The sequence below is a fragment of the Coturnix japonica genome, chromosome 28 (assembly GCF_001577835.2).
Source record: "Coturnix japonica isolate 7356 chromosome 28, Coturnix japonica 2.1, whole genome shotgun sequence".
Classification (NCBI taxonomy): Eukaryota; Metazoa; Chordata; class Aves; order Galliformes; family Phasianidae; genus Coturnix; species Coturnix japonica.
Genome location: NC_029543.1, coordinates 2,404,370 through 2,417,625, shown reverse-complemented (window position 1 = coordinate 2,417,625; position 13,256 = coordinate 2,404,370). Strand labels below are relative to the sequence as shown.

The 13,256-nt window shown below is 60.7% G+C and overlaps 3 protein-coding genes across 4 annotated transcripts; 1 reads left to right on the top strand and 2 right to left on the bottom strand.

Moving 5' to 3' along the window:
• Positions 1-2: 2 nt before the first annotated feature.
• LOC107325462 (nuclear receptor subfamily 2 group F member 6-like) lies at positions 3-4,484 on the top strand. The gene is made up of 3 exons (XM_015886356.2): positions 3-21; positions 1,437-1,961; positions 3,330-4,484. Exons 1-3 carry the CDS (start codon positions 3-5, stop codon positions 3,602-3,604), a joined length of 819 nt encoding a protein of 272 aa, XP_015741842.2. The 3' UTR covers positions 3,605-4,484.
• A 321-nt stretch (positions 4,485-4,805) lies between these two features.
• OCLN (occludin) lies at positions 4,806-10,909 on the bottom strand. 2 transcript variants are annotated; one of them, XM_015886325.2, is made up of 8 exons: positions 10,816-10,909; positions 9,178-9,985; positions 8,172-8,330; positions 6,840-6,994; positions 6,570-6,770; positions 5,934-6,105; positions 5,536-5,577; positions 4,806-5,421 (listed from the first exon to the last, which is right to left on the bottom strand). In XM_015886325.2, exons 2-8 carry the CDS (start codon positions 9,838-9,840, stop codon positions 5,320-5,322), a joined length of 1,494 nt encoding a protein of 497 aa, XP_015741811.1. In that variant the 5' UTR covers positions 9,841-9,985; positions 10,816-10,909; the 3' UTR covers positions 4,806-5,319. The 2 variants fall into 2 exon arrangements, with proteins under 2 accessions (XP_015741811.1, XP_015741812.1); XM_015886326.2 differs by having other exon boundaries at positions 9,178-9,847; positions 10,816-10,906.
• Positions 10,910-11,069: 160 nt separating this feature from the next.
• Positions 11,070-12,793, bottom strand: OCEL1 (occludin/ELL domain containing 1). Its single transcript, XM_015886347.2, has 3 exons — positions 11,844-12,793; positions 11,623-11,761; positions 11,070-11,427 (listed from the first exon to the last, which is right to left on the bottom strand). Exons 1-3 carry the CDS (start codon positions 12,623-12,625, stop codon positions 11,305-11,307), a joined length of 1,044 nt encoding a protein of 347 aa, XP_015741833.1. The 5' UTR covers positions 12,626-12,793; the 3' UTR covers positions 11,070-11,304.
• Between the last annotated feature and the right edge of the window lie 463 nt (positions 12,794-13,256).

Genomic DNA, 13,256 nt, shown 5'->3' with positions numbered 1-13,256 from the left:
CCATGGGCATGAGGAGGGAAGGTAACGATGGGATACCAGCCCTGTGCCCCCCCACCTCAATGCAGACCCCCCTCTATTTCAGACCCTCCTTCTATTGCCCTTTTTACCTCCCTGGAGGTGGTGCTGTTGGGTTTATACAGCCCTTCTGCAGCCCTTGTGATGGGGGGGGTGTCCTTAACCCCCCCCTATGGACAAACCTTCCCTGTAGCCATGTGCAATGGGATTTAGTGCCTGGCAGTGGTGTGCAGCAGTACAGCAAGGGGAGGATGCTGGAAGCAGGACAGCAATTCCCTCCTCCCCAAGCAGCCGGGATGGCATTATTGCCACTTAGCATGATTTAGAGCTCTCATTTAAGTGGCTCGTGAACAGCCCATAAATTAATTACTAAGGCCTGAGCAAATAGTGGGCACTAATAGGGAGGGGGGGGGGGCTGAAAGATGGCCCTCTGTGCATGCAATTAGGAAGGGGAGTGCCCCGGGGTTAACGATGCTTCCAAGATGGAAGGTTTATTTGCTAATAAATGGGTGCTGCCTTGGGGTGACCTTGGGCAGCATTGCCAGCAGTGAGGTTGTGGTGCCGGTGCAGTGGGGCACGGTGTGGGGTTGGGCATTGGCACTGTCCCAAAGCCACTGCTGTGATTATGGGATGCTGGAGAGCTGGGAGACAGAGGCTGCTGGCTGTGGGGCTGTGGGTGGTGGGGTGCAGGATGGATCCATGCACACTATGGGGCTCCTAAAGGGTCCTGTTGGGGATGCAGGGGGTTCATGGGGGATGCAAGGGGTCCTATAGGTATGCAGGGTGCTTTGTAGGGATGCAGGGAGTCCATGGGGGATGCAGGGGGTTTAATAATAGGGATGCAGAGGGCTCTGTATGTATGTATGGGGTCCAGTGGGGATGCAGGGTGCTTTGTAGGGATGCAGGGAGTCCATGGGGGATGCAGGGGTTCCAGTGGGGATGTAAGGGGCTTTGTAGGGATGCAGGGAGTTTAATAGGGATGAAGAGGGCCCTGTGGGGATGTATGGGTTCCGTTGGGGATACAGGGGTTCCAGTGGGGGATGCAGGGGGCTCTGTAGGGATGTATGGTGCCCATTGGGGATGCAGGGGGCTCTGTAGGGATGTATGGTGCCCATTGGGGATGCAGGGGGCTCTGTAGGGATGTATGGTGTCCATTGGGGATGCAGGGTGGCTTTGTAGGGATGCAAGGGTTCCAGTAGGGATATAGGGGGCTCTATAGGGATGTATGGGATCCATTGGGGATATAGGGGGCTCTATAGGGATGTATGGGATCCTAGGGATGTAGGGGGCTCTGTAGGGATGTATAGTGTCCATTTGGGGATGCATGGGGCTTTATATGGTTGTTCCTGGGGCTGTGGGCACCCTTGGTTGCCAGGTGCCAGATGCGCTCATACCTGACCCCCTCCCCTATTCCTCCACAGCCGTGCAGAGGGGCCGCATCCCCCCCACTCACTCCAGCGCCAGCCCCACAGCCATGCCCAGCGGGGAATACTTCAACGGGCAGCCCGTGTCCGAGCTCATCTCCCAGCTGCTGCGGGCTGAGCCTTACCCCGCCGCCCGCTACGGCTCCCAGTACGCACAGCAGGGCAGCGTGATGGGCATCGACAACATCTGCGAGCTGGCCGCCCGTCTGCTCTTCAGCACGGTGGAGTGGGCACGGAACATCCCCTTCTTCCCCGAGCTGCCCGTCTCTGACCAGGTGGCTCTATTGAGGCTCAGCTGGAGCGAGCTCTTCGTGCTCAACGCGGCGCAGTCGGCGCTGCCGCTGCATATGGCCCCATTGCTGGCAGCTGCCGGTTTCCACGCCTCCCCCATGTCGGCCGATCGCGTCGTCGCCTTCATGGACCACATCCGCATCTTCCAGGATCAGGTGGAGAAGCTCAACAGGCTGCAGGTGGACTCGGCTGAGTACAGCTGCCTCAAAGCCATCGCGCTCTTCACGCCGGGTAGGTCGGCATCGTATCTGGTTTGGGTACCATGAGCATCCCTTGAGCCTTGTGCCCACCCTGCACAGCTGGGAGTGATGCATCCTATAGGGATTTGGGTACTGTGAGCATTGACCCTTTGAGTCCCGTATTGTCCACCCCATACAGCTGGGAAGCTCTGTATCCATTGGGATTTGGGTTAATGTGAGCATCCCTTGGGCCCTATGTCCATCCCATACAGCTGGGAGCTCTGCATCCTATTGGGGTTTGGGTACCATGAGCATCCCTTGAGCCTTGTGCCCACCCTGCACAGCTGGGAGTGATGCATCCTATAGGGATTTGGGTACTGTGAGCATCCCTTGAGTCCTAAGTCCACCCCATACAGCTGGGAGCTCTGTATCCTATTGGGGTTTGGGTTCTCTGAGCATCCCTTGGTCCCTATGTCCACCCCATACAGCTGGGAGCTCTGCATCCTATTGGGGGTTTGGGTACCATGAGCATCCCTTGAGCCTTGCACCCATCCTGCACAGCTGGGAGCTCTGTATCCCATTGGGGTTTGGGTTCTCTGAGCATCCCTTGGACCCTATGTCCACCCCATACAGCTGGGAGCTCTGTATCCCATTGGGATTTGGGTACTGTGAGCATCCCTTGAGCCCTATGTGTACCCCATACAGCTGGGAGCTCTGCATCCTATTGGGGTTTGGGTACCATGAGCATCCCTTGAGCCTTGCACCCACTGTGCACAGCTGGGAGCTCTGCATCCCATTGGGGTTTGGGTTCTATGAGCATCCCTTGGACCCTATGTCCACCCCATACAGCTGGGAGTGATGCATCCCATTGGGATTTGGGTACTGTGAGCATCCCTTGAGCCCTATGTCTACCCCATACAGCTGGGAGCTCTGCATCCCATTGGGATTTGGGTACCTTGAGCATCCCTTGAGCCTTGCACCCATCCTGCACAGCTGGGAGCTCTGTATCCCATTGGGGTTTGGGTTCTATGAGCATCCCTCGAGCCCTATGTCCACCCCATACAGCTGGGAGCTCTGCATCCCATGGGGATTTGGGTATTGCGAGCATCCCTTGAGCCTTGCACCCATCCTGCACAGCTGGGAGCTCTGTATCCCATTGGGGTTTGGGTTCTATGAGCATCCCTTGAGCCCTATGTCCACCCCATACAGCTGGGAGCTCTGCATCCTATTGGGGTTTGGGGATGCTGAGCATTGCAGAGGGGGTGCCTGGTGCCCTGCAGAACCCTTTGCAGATGGAACAATGTGATGGGGGCTGGAGGGGATCCCCACAGACAGCACAGGGTGTCCCTGCAAAGGGTGGGCATAGGCAGGGGGGCTTCACATCCCCTCCTAACCCCTCCCCATCTCCCCCCCTCCACAGATGCCTGCGGCCTTTCGGACCCAGCCCACGTGGAGGGGCTGCAGGAGAAGGCTCAGGTGGCACTGACAGAGTACGTGAGGTCTCAATACCCATCACAGCCTCAACGCTTCGGGCGGCTCCTGCTGCGCCTGCCTGCCCTACGCGCCGTGCCTGCAGCCCTCATCTCACAGCTCTTCTTCATGCGCCTGGTGGGGAAGACACCCATCGAAACACTAATCAGGGACATGCTGCTGTCTGGGAGCACCTTCAACTGGCCCTATGGGACGGGGCAGTAGGGATGGTGATGATCCCGGTGTGCCCTGGGGGACCCTATGGTGCCATTGGGGTGGGGGTCTGAACTGTGCCAGAGAAGGGGGACCCCAAGAGCTGCATGGCCACAGCCCTGTGCTCTGGAACCCAAAGGTACCGGCTCCTCACTGCAGGTGGATGTTGGACTTTGCTGGACCCCATCATGCAGCCCCAGCAGCAATCCTGGCTCTGGGAAAGGGGCTTTGGGACCCCCCACCCCCCCCAGACGTCGAAGTGGAAGTGATGGAGCGTACAGATAAGAAGCTCTGAACGTCCCCTTTGTGCCCTCCCAGGACAGATCTATCCTCCAGGACTGAAGAACCAACCCCAGAGCAGAGGAATGCCCACCCCTCTTCCTGGGGTGCACAGGGTGGTATTGGGGGGGGGGGTAATTGGGGTCACAGAGCACTGTGCACATGGGGGCGCAATGAGAGGGGTCTTTGGGTGCCCTGTAGCTCACTCCATCCCCACTGCCTGCTTCGTGCTTGGCTCCCCCCATGGATTTAAGGTTGAGGGGGGGGGCAGGGAATGGATGTGAGCATCCTCCTACTAAGCTCTGTTTCCAAGCCAGGACCCTGTGAAAGGGATACAGGTGGTGGTGGGGGAACCAAAAATCCAGTGATGGGGGGTGTTGAATGGGGATGGAGGTACCCCACATCCCCCCCCACCCCCCCCATCCAGGTCCTTGCAGCGGGGCTGTGTGTCTCAGGGGTCTGCACTGTGTGAGCAGTGCAGGGTTGGGGGGGAGGGGAAGGGGGGGGGAAAGCAGTCATTTAGATTGATTCATTGTAAAAAACCAACCCTATAATCCTTGTTCAATGATACTAAACCAATTAACGGGCATCAATAAAGATGTTTCTTACAAGGGTGGGGGTGCAGCTGGATGGGGGGGGGGGGGGGCTGCTTAGACCCCCACCCCTTCCCCCCATAGGGTGAAGCCTTTAAAACGCTGCAGCTTTGGGGGTCTTTGGGTGATGCTCTCCAACCCAAAGGTTCCTGGTGGGGAATCAATGCCATCATGTGTGGCTGCAAAGGTTTGTCCGTGGGGTAGGGGGGGAATTTAAGGACACCCCCCCCAATAACAAGGAAGTGGGATGCCCAAGGGAGGGCTCAGCGCAGCGGGGGGGGGGGGTAGGAAGATGGCAGCACTGCAGGGACAGCCTTGCATACACCTCTCTGAGGCCTTGCTTGAAAATCAATAGATACACTTCATTTATTATTACATAGAAAAAAAATATTACACAGTTTTCAGCCAGTTCCTTACAAAACGCCTCCCCAAAAAGCTCTGACCCCCCAACCCCACCCCCCTAAAGGCACTGACCCCCCCCCACACACACACATCCCAAGGGATGCTCAGCCCCCTCCTTGGCCTGTATGTCAGGGTACCACTCAGGTACCCACAGTGCCAGTGGGGCTGTGATGCTGGTGCAGACCCCAGCCCTTCCTTCTCTAATGTACTGGCCTTACAACCCCCCCCCACCCCCCAACACTGCCATAATAACAGCATGGGGGGGGGGTGGGGATAGAAGCAGCCCCCAGTGAATGGAGAGGGGTGGGGGTGACCACTTTGAGGGGGGGATGGATGTGTTTGGTTGTGTTTTTTGTCTTAAAAAAGGTACAAAATGCATCACAGTCTGTACGGTGATGGGTGGGGGGGGGGGGAAGGGGTTGCCCCCCCCCCCCCCCCTCTTCCTCCTCCTGGTTACCCCCGCACCTTGTCGTAGGCGCTCACCATGTGCTTGATGTGGAAGAGCTTGTTCCGCAGCACCTTGCACTCCTGCTTCTTGCTTTGGTAATCTGGGCTCTGCGTGGTGGATGGGGGAAGAAAGGGGTGGTGGGCAAGGAGGTAAGGGTCAGCCCCATGCTTTGCTATAGGGCTGCATGGCCCCCCATAATGGACTGACCCCATTGCACTTACCCGCTTCAGGTCTTTCAGCTGGTTGTACTCCTCTGCCACATCCTACAAAGGGAATGGGAAAGGGGCAGGGGGGGGAAAGGAGGGGGTTACAATCAACCCTGAGATGGGGGTCCTGCAGGGACCACCTTTGCTCTGCCAGTGCCCCAAAGCAGCCTGCCCCATAGTACCCCTATAGGCACACAGGAGCCCCAAACCCAAGCAGCAGCATCCCCATAGCTACAGAGCCCTGCTGCAACCTCAAAGTTCTACATAACAACCCCAAAGCTGCACAGCCCTAAATGCCCTACAGCAGCCCCAGACCCCCACAGCAAGCATCCCCAAAGCTCCAGAGCCCCATTGGCTTGCAGCAAAGCCCTTCAGCCCTCCCAGGACCACCCCCCCCAAACCCCAGCCCATACCTGGTATTGAGGGCTGTCCTCGGTGATGCTGTCGAGCCGTCGGCTGAGCTGGTTGAGGCGGTCGTTGATGCTGTCCATCTCAGCACAAAGCTGCTTGTATCGCTTCAGGTCGGTGTCAAATTCCTGCTTGTAACGTTGGCGGCCGCTGTCTGACGTGATGGGGGGGTACAGGCTGCGGGTAGGGGGAGGTCAGCCCTATTGGGGGGGGGGCTGTGGGAGGAGGGATCCCATAGGACCCTCCTCATTTGGGGTATAGGTTGTGGGAAGGGGCAGGTGAGCCCTTTGTAAGGGGGGGGGGACTCCCACAGGACCCCCTCTTCATAGAGGGTACAGGCTTGTGGAACAGTATGGGGTGACCCCAAAGTAGGGGGTGGGGCGGAATGGGTACCCCTCGTGTACCTGGGTACCTCCTCATAGGGGTTAAAGGCTGCAGGGCAGCGTGGGGTTGAGCCCTGTTGGGGGGGGGGGGGTCCCAATGGACCCTCCTCACCATAGTACAGACAATGGGACAACACAAAGTGAGCCCCCAGGGGTGGGGGTGGGCAGGTCGTTCCCCCCTCACTGGGAGCATTGGCTGTGAGTTCTATGGGGATGGCTGTAGATGGGGGGCACCCACAGGACCCCCCTCCCCCTCACCTGGCCCATTGCTCCTGGTCCCGTTCATCACCAGACTCCACTGCTGTGGTGTAGTCGGTCTCATACTGGGATTCATCCAGCTCAGGGTTACGGCGACGGCGGCGGCCACGGCGGGCAGAGGGTCTGCTGGGCTGATCCTTCCCCTTCTCCTCCTCCTCTGCCTGCACAGGGCTGGTACTGAGGGCACGGTCTGGCTGGTCACTATAGGGACACAGGGACATCAGCATGGCCATATGGCAACCCCTAACCCTAAGACCCCCAGCCACTCACCCCCGGCTGCTGTAGGTGCCTGAGGTGTAATACCCAGCGCTGGGGGGGGGCACGTAGCTGTATGGGGGGGCAGCAACGGGGCTGGTGGGCTTCTCTGAGTAGGCAAGAGTGGCCGTCTCGTCCTGCACACTGGCCCCATCAGCCACATTCTTCACCTGCAATAAGAACAAGAGCTCACAGGGGGACACGGACACCAAGGGGTGGGGGCACCGTCCCCATAGGGATGGAGAAACCCCCCCTGCATTAGGGGTGGGAGATCACAGACCCACAGGAACCCCCATGCTACACTGCACAGAGCTCTGTGGGGGTCCCAGCCCACAGCTCAGGGGACCCCACAGCCCTTCCCACAGCCCCAGGTGTCAGCCTCCGGTTTGGGGCTCCTGGGAAGGATGTCCTCTCCTGTCCCCCCCCCCTTTTTCCTTCCTGCCCTTTGTGGCTGTTTGTGCCGGATGCTGACCCAGCTGGGGGCCGGACGGTGGCTTTGGGGACGTCAGCTCCAGCTCCGGCCAGCAGAGCCCCTTCCTCTGCCTCTTCCTCCATCATTAAGTGATCTCCCCCCCCCCCCCCAACAACTGGTCCTCCACCAGTGCAGGGACAGCCGGGTCCCTATGTCAGACTGCAGCTCACACCCACACAAAGGTCACTGCTTCGCCCCAACCACATGCATAGAGTGAGACATCCTCAAGGTTGGGGGGGGGGGGGCATTAAAATTACTCCCTGCCTGCATGTATGGCAGCACCACCCCATACTGCTGCCATGGGGCACTGGTAGAGATGGATACACTGCTATGGACTATGTTGGGTGTGGGGTCTGTGCCCCAACCCTCCCAAGGAGCAGGAAATGCCGGGCTGGGGAGGGACGTGGAATGAAAATAAATAAACCCGAACAAAGATGTTTGTGCAGAAGGAAAAGCAAACAGTGGGCACACAGACACGGAGGGGTGCAGAACCTGCAGACCCCTGGCACATCACACCCATCCCTATGGGGCTGGGAATGGGCAGGTGGGACCTAGACATGGCTGTGTGTGTGTCAGCACATAGAGTTAATCATTGACGAGACCGAAACCCAGCAGTGCCTGCAGCCGGTGCAGAGCGGACAGAAGGGACGGGCTCAGCACTGCTGGCCCCCGGCCCATCTGATCCAACCCTGTTTGCCTTTAGGGCCAGAGAAGGGAAATAAAAGGGCTGCTTGGGGAAGGAGTTCAGCCCCACGGCTCCTGGTACAGCACTGTTTGTAGCAGGAGGAGCTCCTGATATGGGGCACAGCCACGTTCCCAGCTCCCAACCTGCTCAGGGTAGGAGGAGGATGCTCCCATTGCCCCCCTATACTCACCCACTCCTCCACATCGGGCCCCTCCTGCACTACGGGTGCACGGTCCCAATAGATGTTGGCTTTGCCATAGCGCCAGATCTTGCTGCGTGTCTTCTGGGCGAAGAAGCAGATGAGGCAGAGCAGGATGGCAATGAGGAACCCACAGACAGCAGCCACAGCCTGGAGGGGAAGCAGGGAGGGGGGGGCTGAAGGGGTCTGCACTCACCCAGCCCCCGTGTGGGGCTGAATGGGGCAGCTCTCCCCCCATAGACACCCATAGGTTAGACAGGCAGTCCACAACACAGAGCCACCATGGGGTTTGTAGGGCTGAAGGCTGGGTTTTATCATGGGAGCAGACGGAGGGGACACCCCAACACTGCACCTCCATTGGGGTCAGCTGAGCATGGAGCTCTATGGGGCACTGAGCACAGCACCATGTTGTGTCCCCCCCCCCTCCTCCACGGTGCAGCAGTGTTATGCTCAAGGTGCAGGAATGCAGCACATCCAGCCCGGCTGCCACAAACCAGCAGCACCGGTCCCACCCCAGCACTGTACAGGAACCCTACAACGGCCCCAGCCGAAACCGGGGCCGTGCAGAACCTGCTGCCTTCTGCCCCACTGACCCCAACCAGCACAGCACAGCACAGTCCGGCTTCCCCTCCCTGCTCAAGTCCTTTTACAAGCCTGGAGACCAAAGTACCCGGGAGCAGCTCAGTGTTGGGGCACAGCCTGTCCCCTCCCCGAAACTCCTGTGCTTTGATGGCCACACGGTGCCATCCCCCTCCCCTCCACCCAATGCAGCAGCACCACAAATGGGGGGGGGCATTAAGAATGGGGACACCACATCCCCATCAGGACACACTGACCCCAAATTGCTCCCCCTACGACCTCATTCTGCCTTTAAATCATTATGGGGGGGGGACACCGCATCCTCATCTCCATCAGGACACTCTGACCCCAAATTGCTCCCACTACAACCTTAAAGGGCTGACTTTAAATCATTATTGGGGGGGGGGTTCACACTCACCTCCTGCGGATCCACAGTGCAGTAGTGGTAGATATACTGGTTGAGGTAGGTGCCACCATAAGCCTGGCTGCACATGGCCAACAAGGGGCTGTAGTAATAACCACTGGACATCTGTGCCTGCGGGTTGACCCCCATGATGTAGACGATGGATGCGATGAGCATGACGAAGGCCAGCACAGCGCTCAGCACCAGCACAGCCAGGTAGAATCGCCGTGAGCGTGTGGCCCCTGATTTACTGAGAGCAGCCACCAACAGCCCCAACTGGGCCAGGAAGCACAGCACGGCCATAGCGATCATAAAGCCATTCGCCGTGCGTTGGTTCACCCCTCCATAGTAGCTCCCGTAGCCGTAGCTGTAGCCCAACGAGCTGCCGTAGTAGCCGGTACCGTAGAACCCCCCCAAGCCGGTGCCATAAGCCCCCCCCAGGCCGTAGCCATAGTCCCAAGCGAGCGTGGATGCTACACAGGCAAAGATGGCAACGCAGAGCAGCAGGACCCCCCCCTGCAGCCCCCGCACCACGCCGGGGGGCGACGTCCACTTATAGAAGTGCTGCGGAGCGTCGTCTACGTAGTAAGAGCCCGGAGGGGGCGAACCGTAGCCGTAATCAGCGCCGGGGGGGCCGTACATGGTGGGGGGAGAGTCGTAGGATTTCTTGCTGAACATGGTGAACCTGCGGGGGGGAAGGACGGAGCGCTGACACCGCCGGTTCTCCCCGTCCCCGTTGAGTTCAATGGGGGACTTTGATCGCCGTCGGTCGGTCGGTCGGTCCGTCCGTGTGTCCGACGCGTCACAGCGACTCGTAGGGAAACTGAGGCACGTTTTGGGGCGGGGAGAGACGGTGAGTCAGCGCTGGGTGCTCAGCCCTGCCCGCCCGACCCGCCGCGTCATGGGGTCGTCTCATTAACAAGCACAAAAGCGATTAACCGAGGGCAGCGCTCACCCCCGAGGGCCCCTCCGGCAGCAGAGCTGCTGGGATTAACAAGCAATGGGTGGGGGGGGGGGGTTCACTGCCGGTTCTTCCCCTACCCCGGACCCCCCCTCCGCACTCAGGATCGCCCTTTGCTTTTGCTTTGCTCTGAGTTCACAGGTGTTTGCAGCAACAGCGCAGGAAGGTTGGGGGGGGGGGGGGGGAGCAACGCCATGAGGGGCAACGGGGGGAGACGGGACGGCTCTGCAGCCTAAAGCTTCCCCCCCCCACGATGTACAAAGGCACAACCCCACAGACACAGCACAACCCCAAGCATTGACCCTCCCCCCCGGCAGGTGCAATATGAGAAACCCGAACCCCGCGGGGTAACCCGAGCGGAAGGCAGGCGGGGAGTTGGGGGGGGGTCGCGATGTCCCAACCCCCCCCTCCCCGTCCCCAACGCAGGTCCCGGAGAGGGGAAGGATGGGGAGGGGGGGGGCTCTGTGTGTCCCCCCACCCGACAGCCCCGAGACGTGGAGCCCCTCCCGGTGCAGCCCCCCCCCCCAACCCGGTCCTCGCAGCGCTCCGGTACCGGCGGATACAGACGGAGACCCTCGGAAGGACCCACAAAGCACCACCCCCGCCGCTACCGGGACCCGCACTCCCCCACCCCGGTTCCGGTATCGGTTCCGGAGTCCCGTACCACCGCACAACCCGTCACCTGCACGCACCTCCGCCGCTTTGTTCACCTTAAAATGGCAGCCGGGAGCGCTGCGGGACGGGACCGGTCCCGGTTTCCGCCTCCGGGGGGAGCCCCGAGGGCGGCCCCGCTGCCGTTGTCCGCCCCCATTGCGGGGAGGGGGAGCGGGGGCTGCGGGCGGGGGTCCCCGTAGTGCAAGGCTGAGTGGGTGACATCGGAGCATCCCCGGGGCTCTGGGTGCCCCCCACCCGCTGCGGGTCCCCCGAGATGCATCGAATCCCCCCGGAAACATCATGGGATTTTATTATAAAGTGCCCCAATCCCTCTTTGGCTGCACCTGCTTTGTGCTGGGGGGGGGGTGCAGAGCCACTAGAGACCCCCAGATTTGCTCCCTTTGCCACAGTGGTTGCAATACAGCAGGCAGTGGGTGCCCATAGTGCTGTCACCCCCAGTACTGAGCCCCACAGTGTCCACAGGGCTTTTTTTTCTGGGGGGGGGGTCTCCATCCATCGTGCCCCGCTCAGAAGAGGACGGTGCTGCTGCGGTCACTGTTGCGGTCATACTCCTGGATCTGTGCCTTAATATGTGTCAGCTTCTCCTTCAGGTAGAGGCAGCGCTGCTGCTTTGCCACGAAGGCCAAATCCTGGCAATGGGACACGCTGAGCACCGAGACCCCCCCCACGCAGCCCACACCCCTCACCCTCCTCACCCTCTTCTCCCCCAGGAGCTCACAGCAAACACAGACCCCCCCCTTTTTCACCCTACAGAGCAGAAAGGCACAGCCCCCCCCATCCCCACCCACCCACCCCCTGTGCCCCCCATCTCATCGCACACCCACCTTGCCCACAGCATCATCATCCTCCCCCCACCGCTCCGCCTTCAGTCGGCCCCGCAGCTCCCGATACTCGGCGTGTTGATCGACGAACACCGCCCCGTATTGCTGCCGCTGCCGGGAGCTCCGGATCGCCGGGTACCGCCTGCAGGAGAACCACCACCAGCTCAACCCACGGGACCCCCCATGGACCCCCCCCCCCCTTCACACCGAGGATGGTCACTTACATCATGTAATCAGGCTGGGGGGGCACCGAGCCTGAACACTTGCTCTCTTTGCTGGTGGTGACTCCAGCCCCCCATAGGGGTCTCCCTGCCACCCCCACCTCATCCTCGAAGATTACACGTTTGGCTCGGACCAGCGGAGGCTTCAGGATGGAAACTGGGGGGCTCAAAGCCCCCGTGGGCTGCAGGTTGTCCATAGGGCTACAAGGAATCGCTGCAGCCCCCTGGTACCAAACCTTGAGAGCCACGGCACTGCCGGCCAGGTAGAGCAGAGCAGTGAGGAAGAGGAAGAGGAGAGCGGCCGCCTGAGCCCCATCCACACGGCAGAGCTCGGTGAGGAGGGGGCTGCCAGGCAGCGGGGAGGAGCAGAGCCCCCCCAGGGTGACAGTGTGAACGTGGGCCCCCGCCGCAGCCAGGCAGAGCAGGAAGAGCAGCACATAGAGCCCTGCTTCGGTGGGGGGCCACCAGGTGACCCCCAAGAGGATGTGATGGTAGCGGGTGGTGACCCCCAGCAGGAGGGCAGTGAGCAGCCAGGCCAGGCCGAGCACTGCCAGCACAAAGGGGGTCAGCGGGACCCCCAGCCCCCCCCCAGGGAGCAGCTCAGTGCTGTAAGCGCTGTAACCCCATGGGATGGCAGCACACACACAGATAAAGGCCGCCCCCCCGCACAGCAGCTGCAGCCCCCCCAGCACCCACAGCAGTCCCAGCCACGACTTCAAGTGCTGCCCGACAGCATCATCCCGTGGTCCCTTCTTATTGCTGGGGGGGGTGAGCTCAGCCATCATCTCCTTTGGTGATGGGATCCCCCGGCGGTGGCCGTGCTGCTGGAGGGGGGCACCAGGATCCCCCCCCCAAGTCCTAATGCCTCAGTTTCCCCTGCAGGGTGCACTCAGCCCTGCTGCAGCTCCGTCCTTGTCCTGTTGATACTCAGGACCCCCACCCAGCCCTGCCTCCCTCTGCCCCCCCACGTTACCTGCCTGCTGCATGGCAGGATGTGGGCCCCCCCCCCCATCCAGGAGTGCTGCAGCCGCTACCTGCCTCCGATTGGCACCATGGGTTAAACATTAACAGCTTTGTGCTGCCCTACAGCGGGCGTGGGGGGCACAGTGAGGGCTGTGGGGTGTGGGCTGGAGGCAGGAGCAGCCCCCACCCACCCCACTGTATTCAGCTGCACCTCAACACCTAAGACCCCCCCCACCCAACCCCTTAAGGGCCCCAATCCCATCCCCACCCCGGCACCAGTCCCACTGCCACAAGCACAGAGTGACATGTCCAGTTCAGCCTCCTTTAATGTGTGCCTCAGCCCCCACCTCCCCCCCTGGCCCTCCCCATACCGAGGGTCCGGCTCAAGGGGGGGGGCACAGCCCCCTGGGGGTCCCACATAGGGCCCCATGGAGCAGCTTTGCCCCCACACTG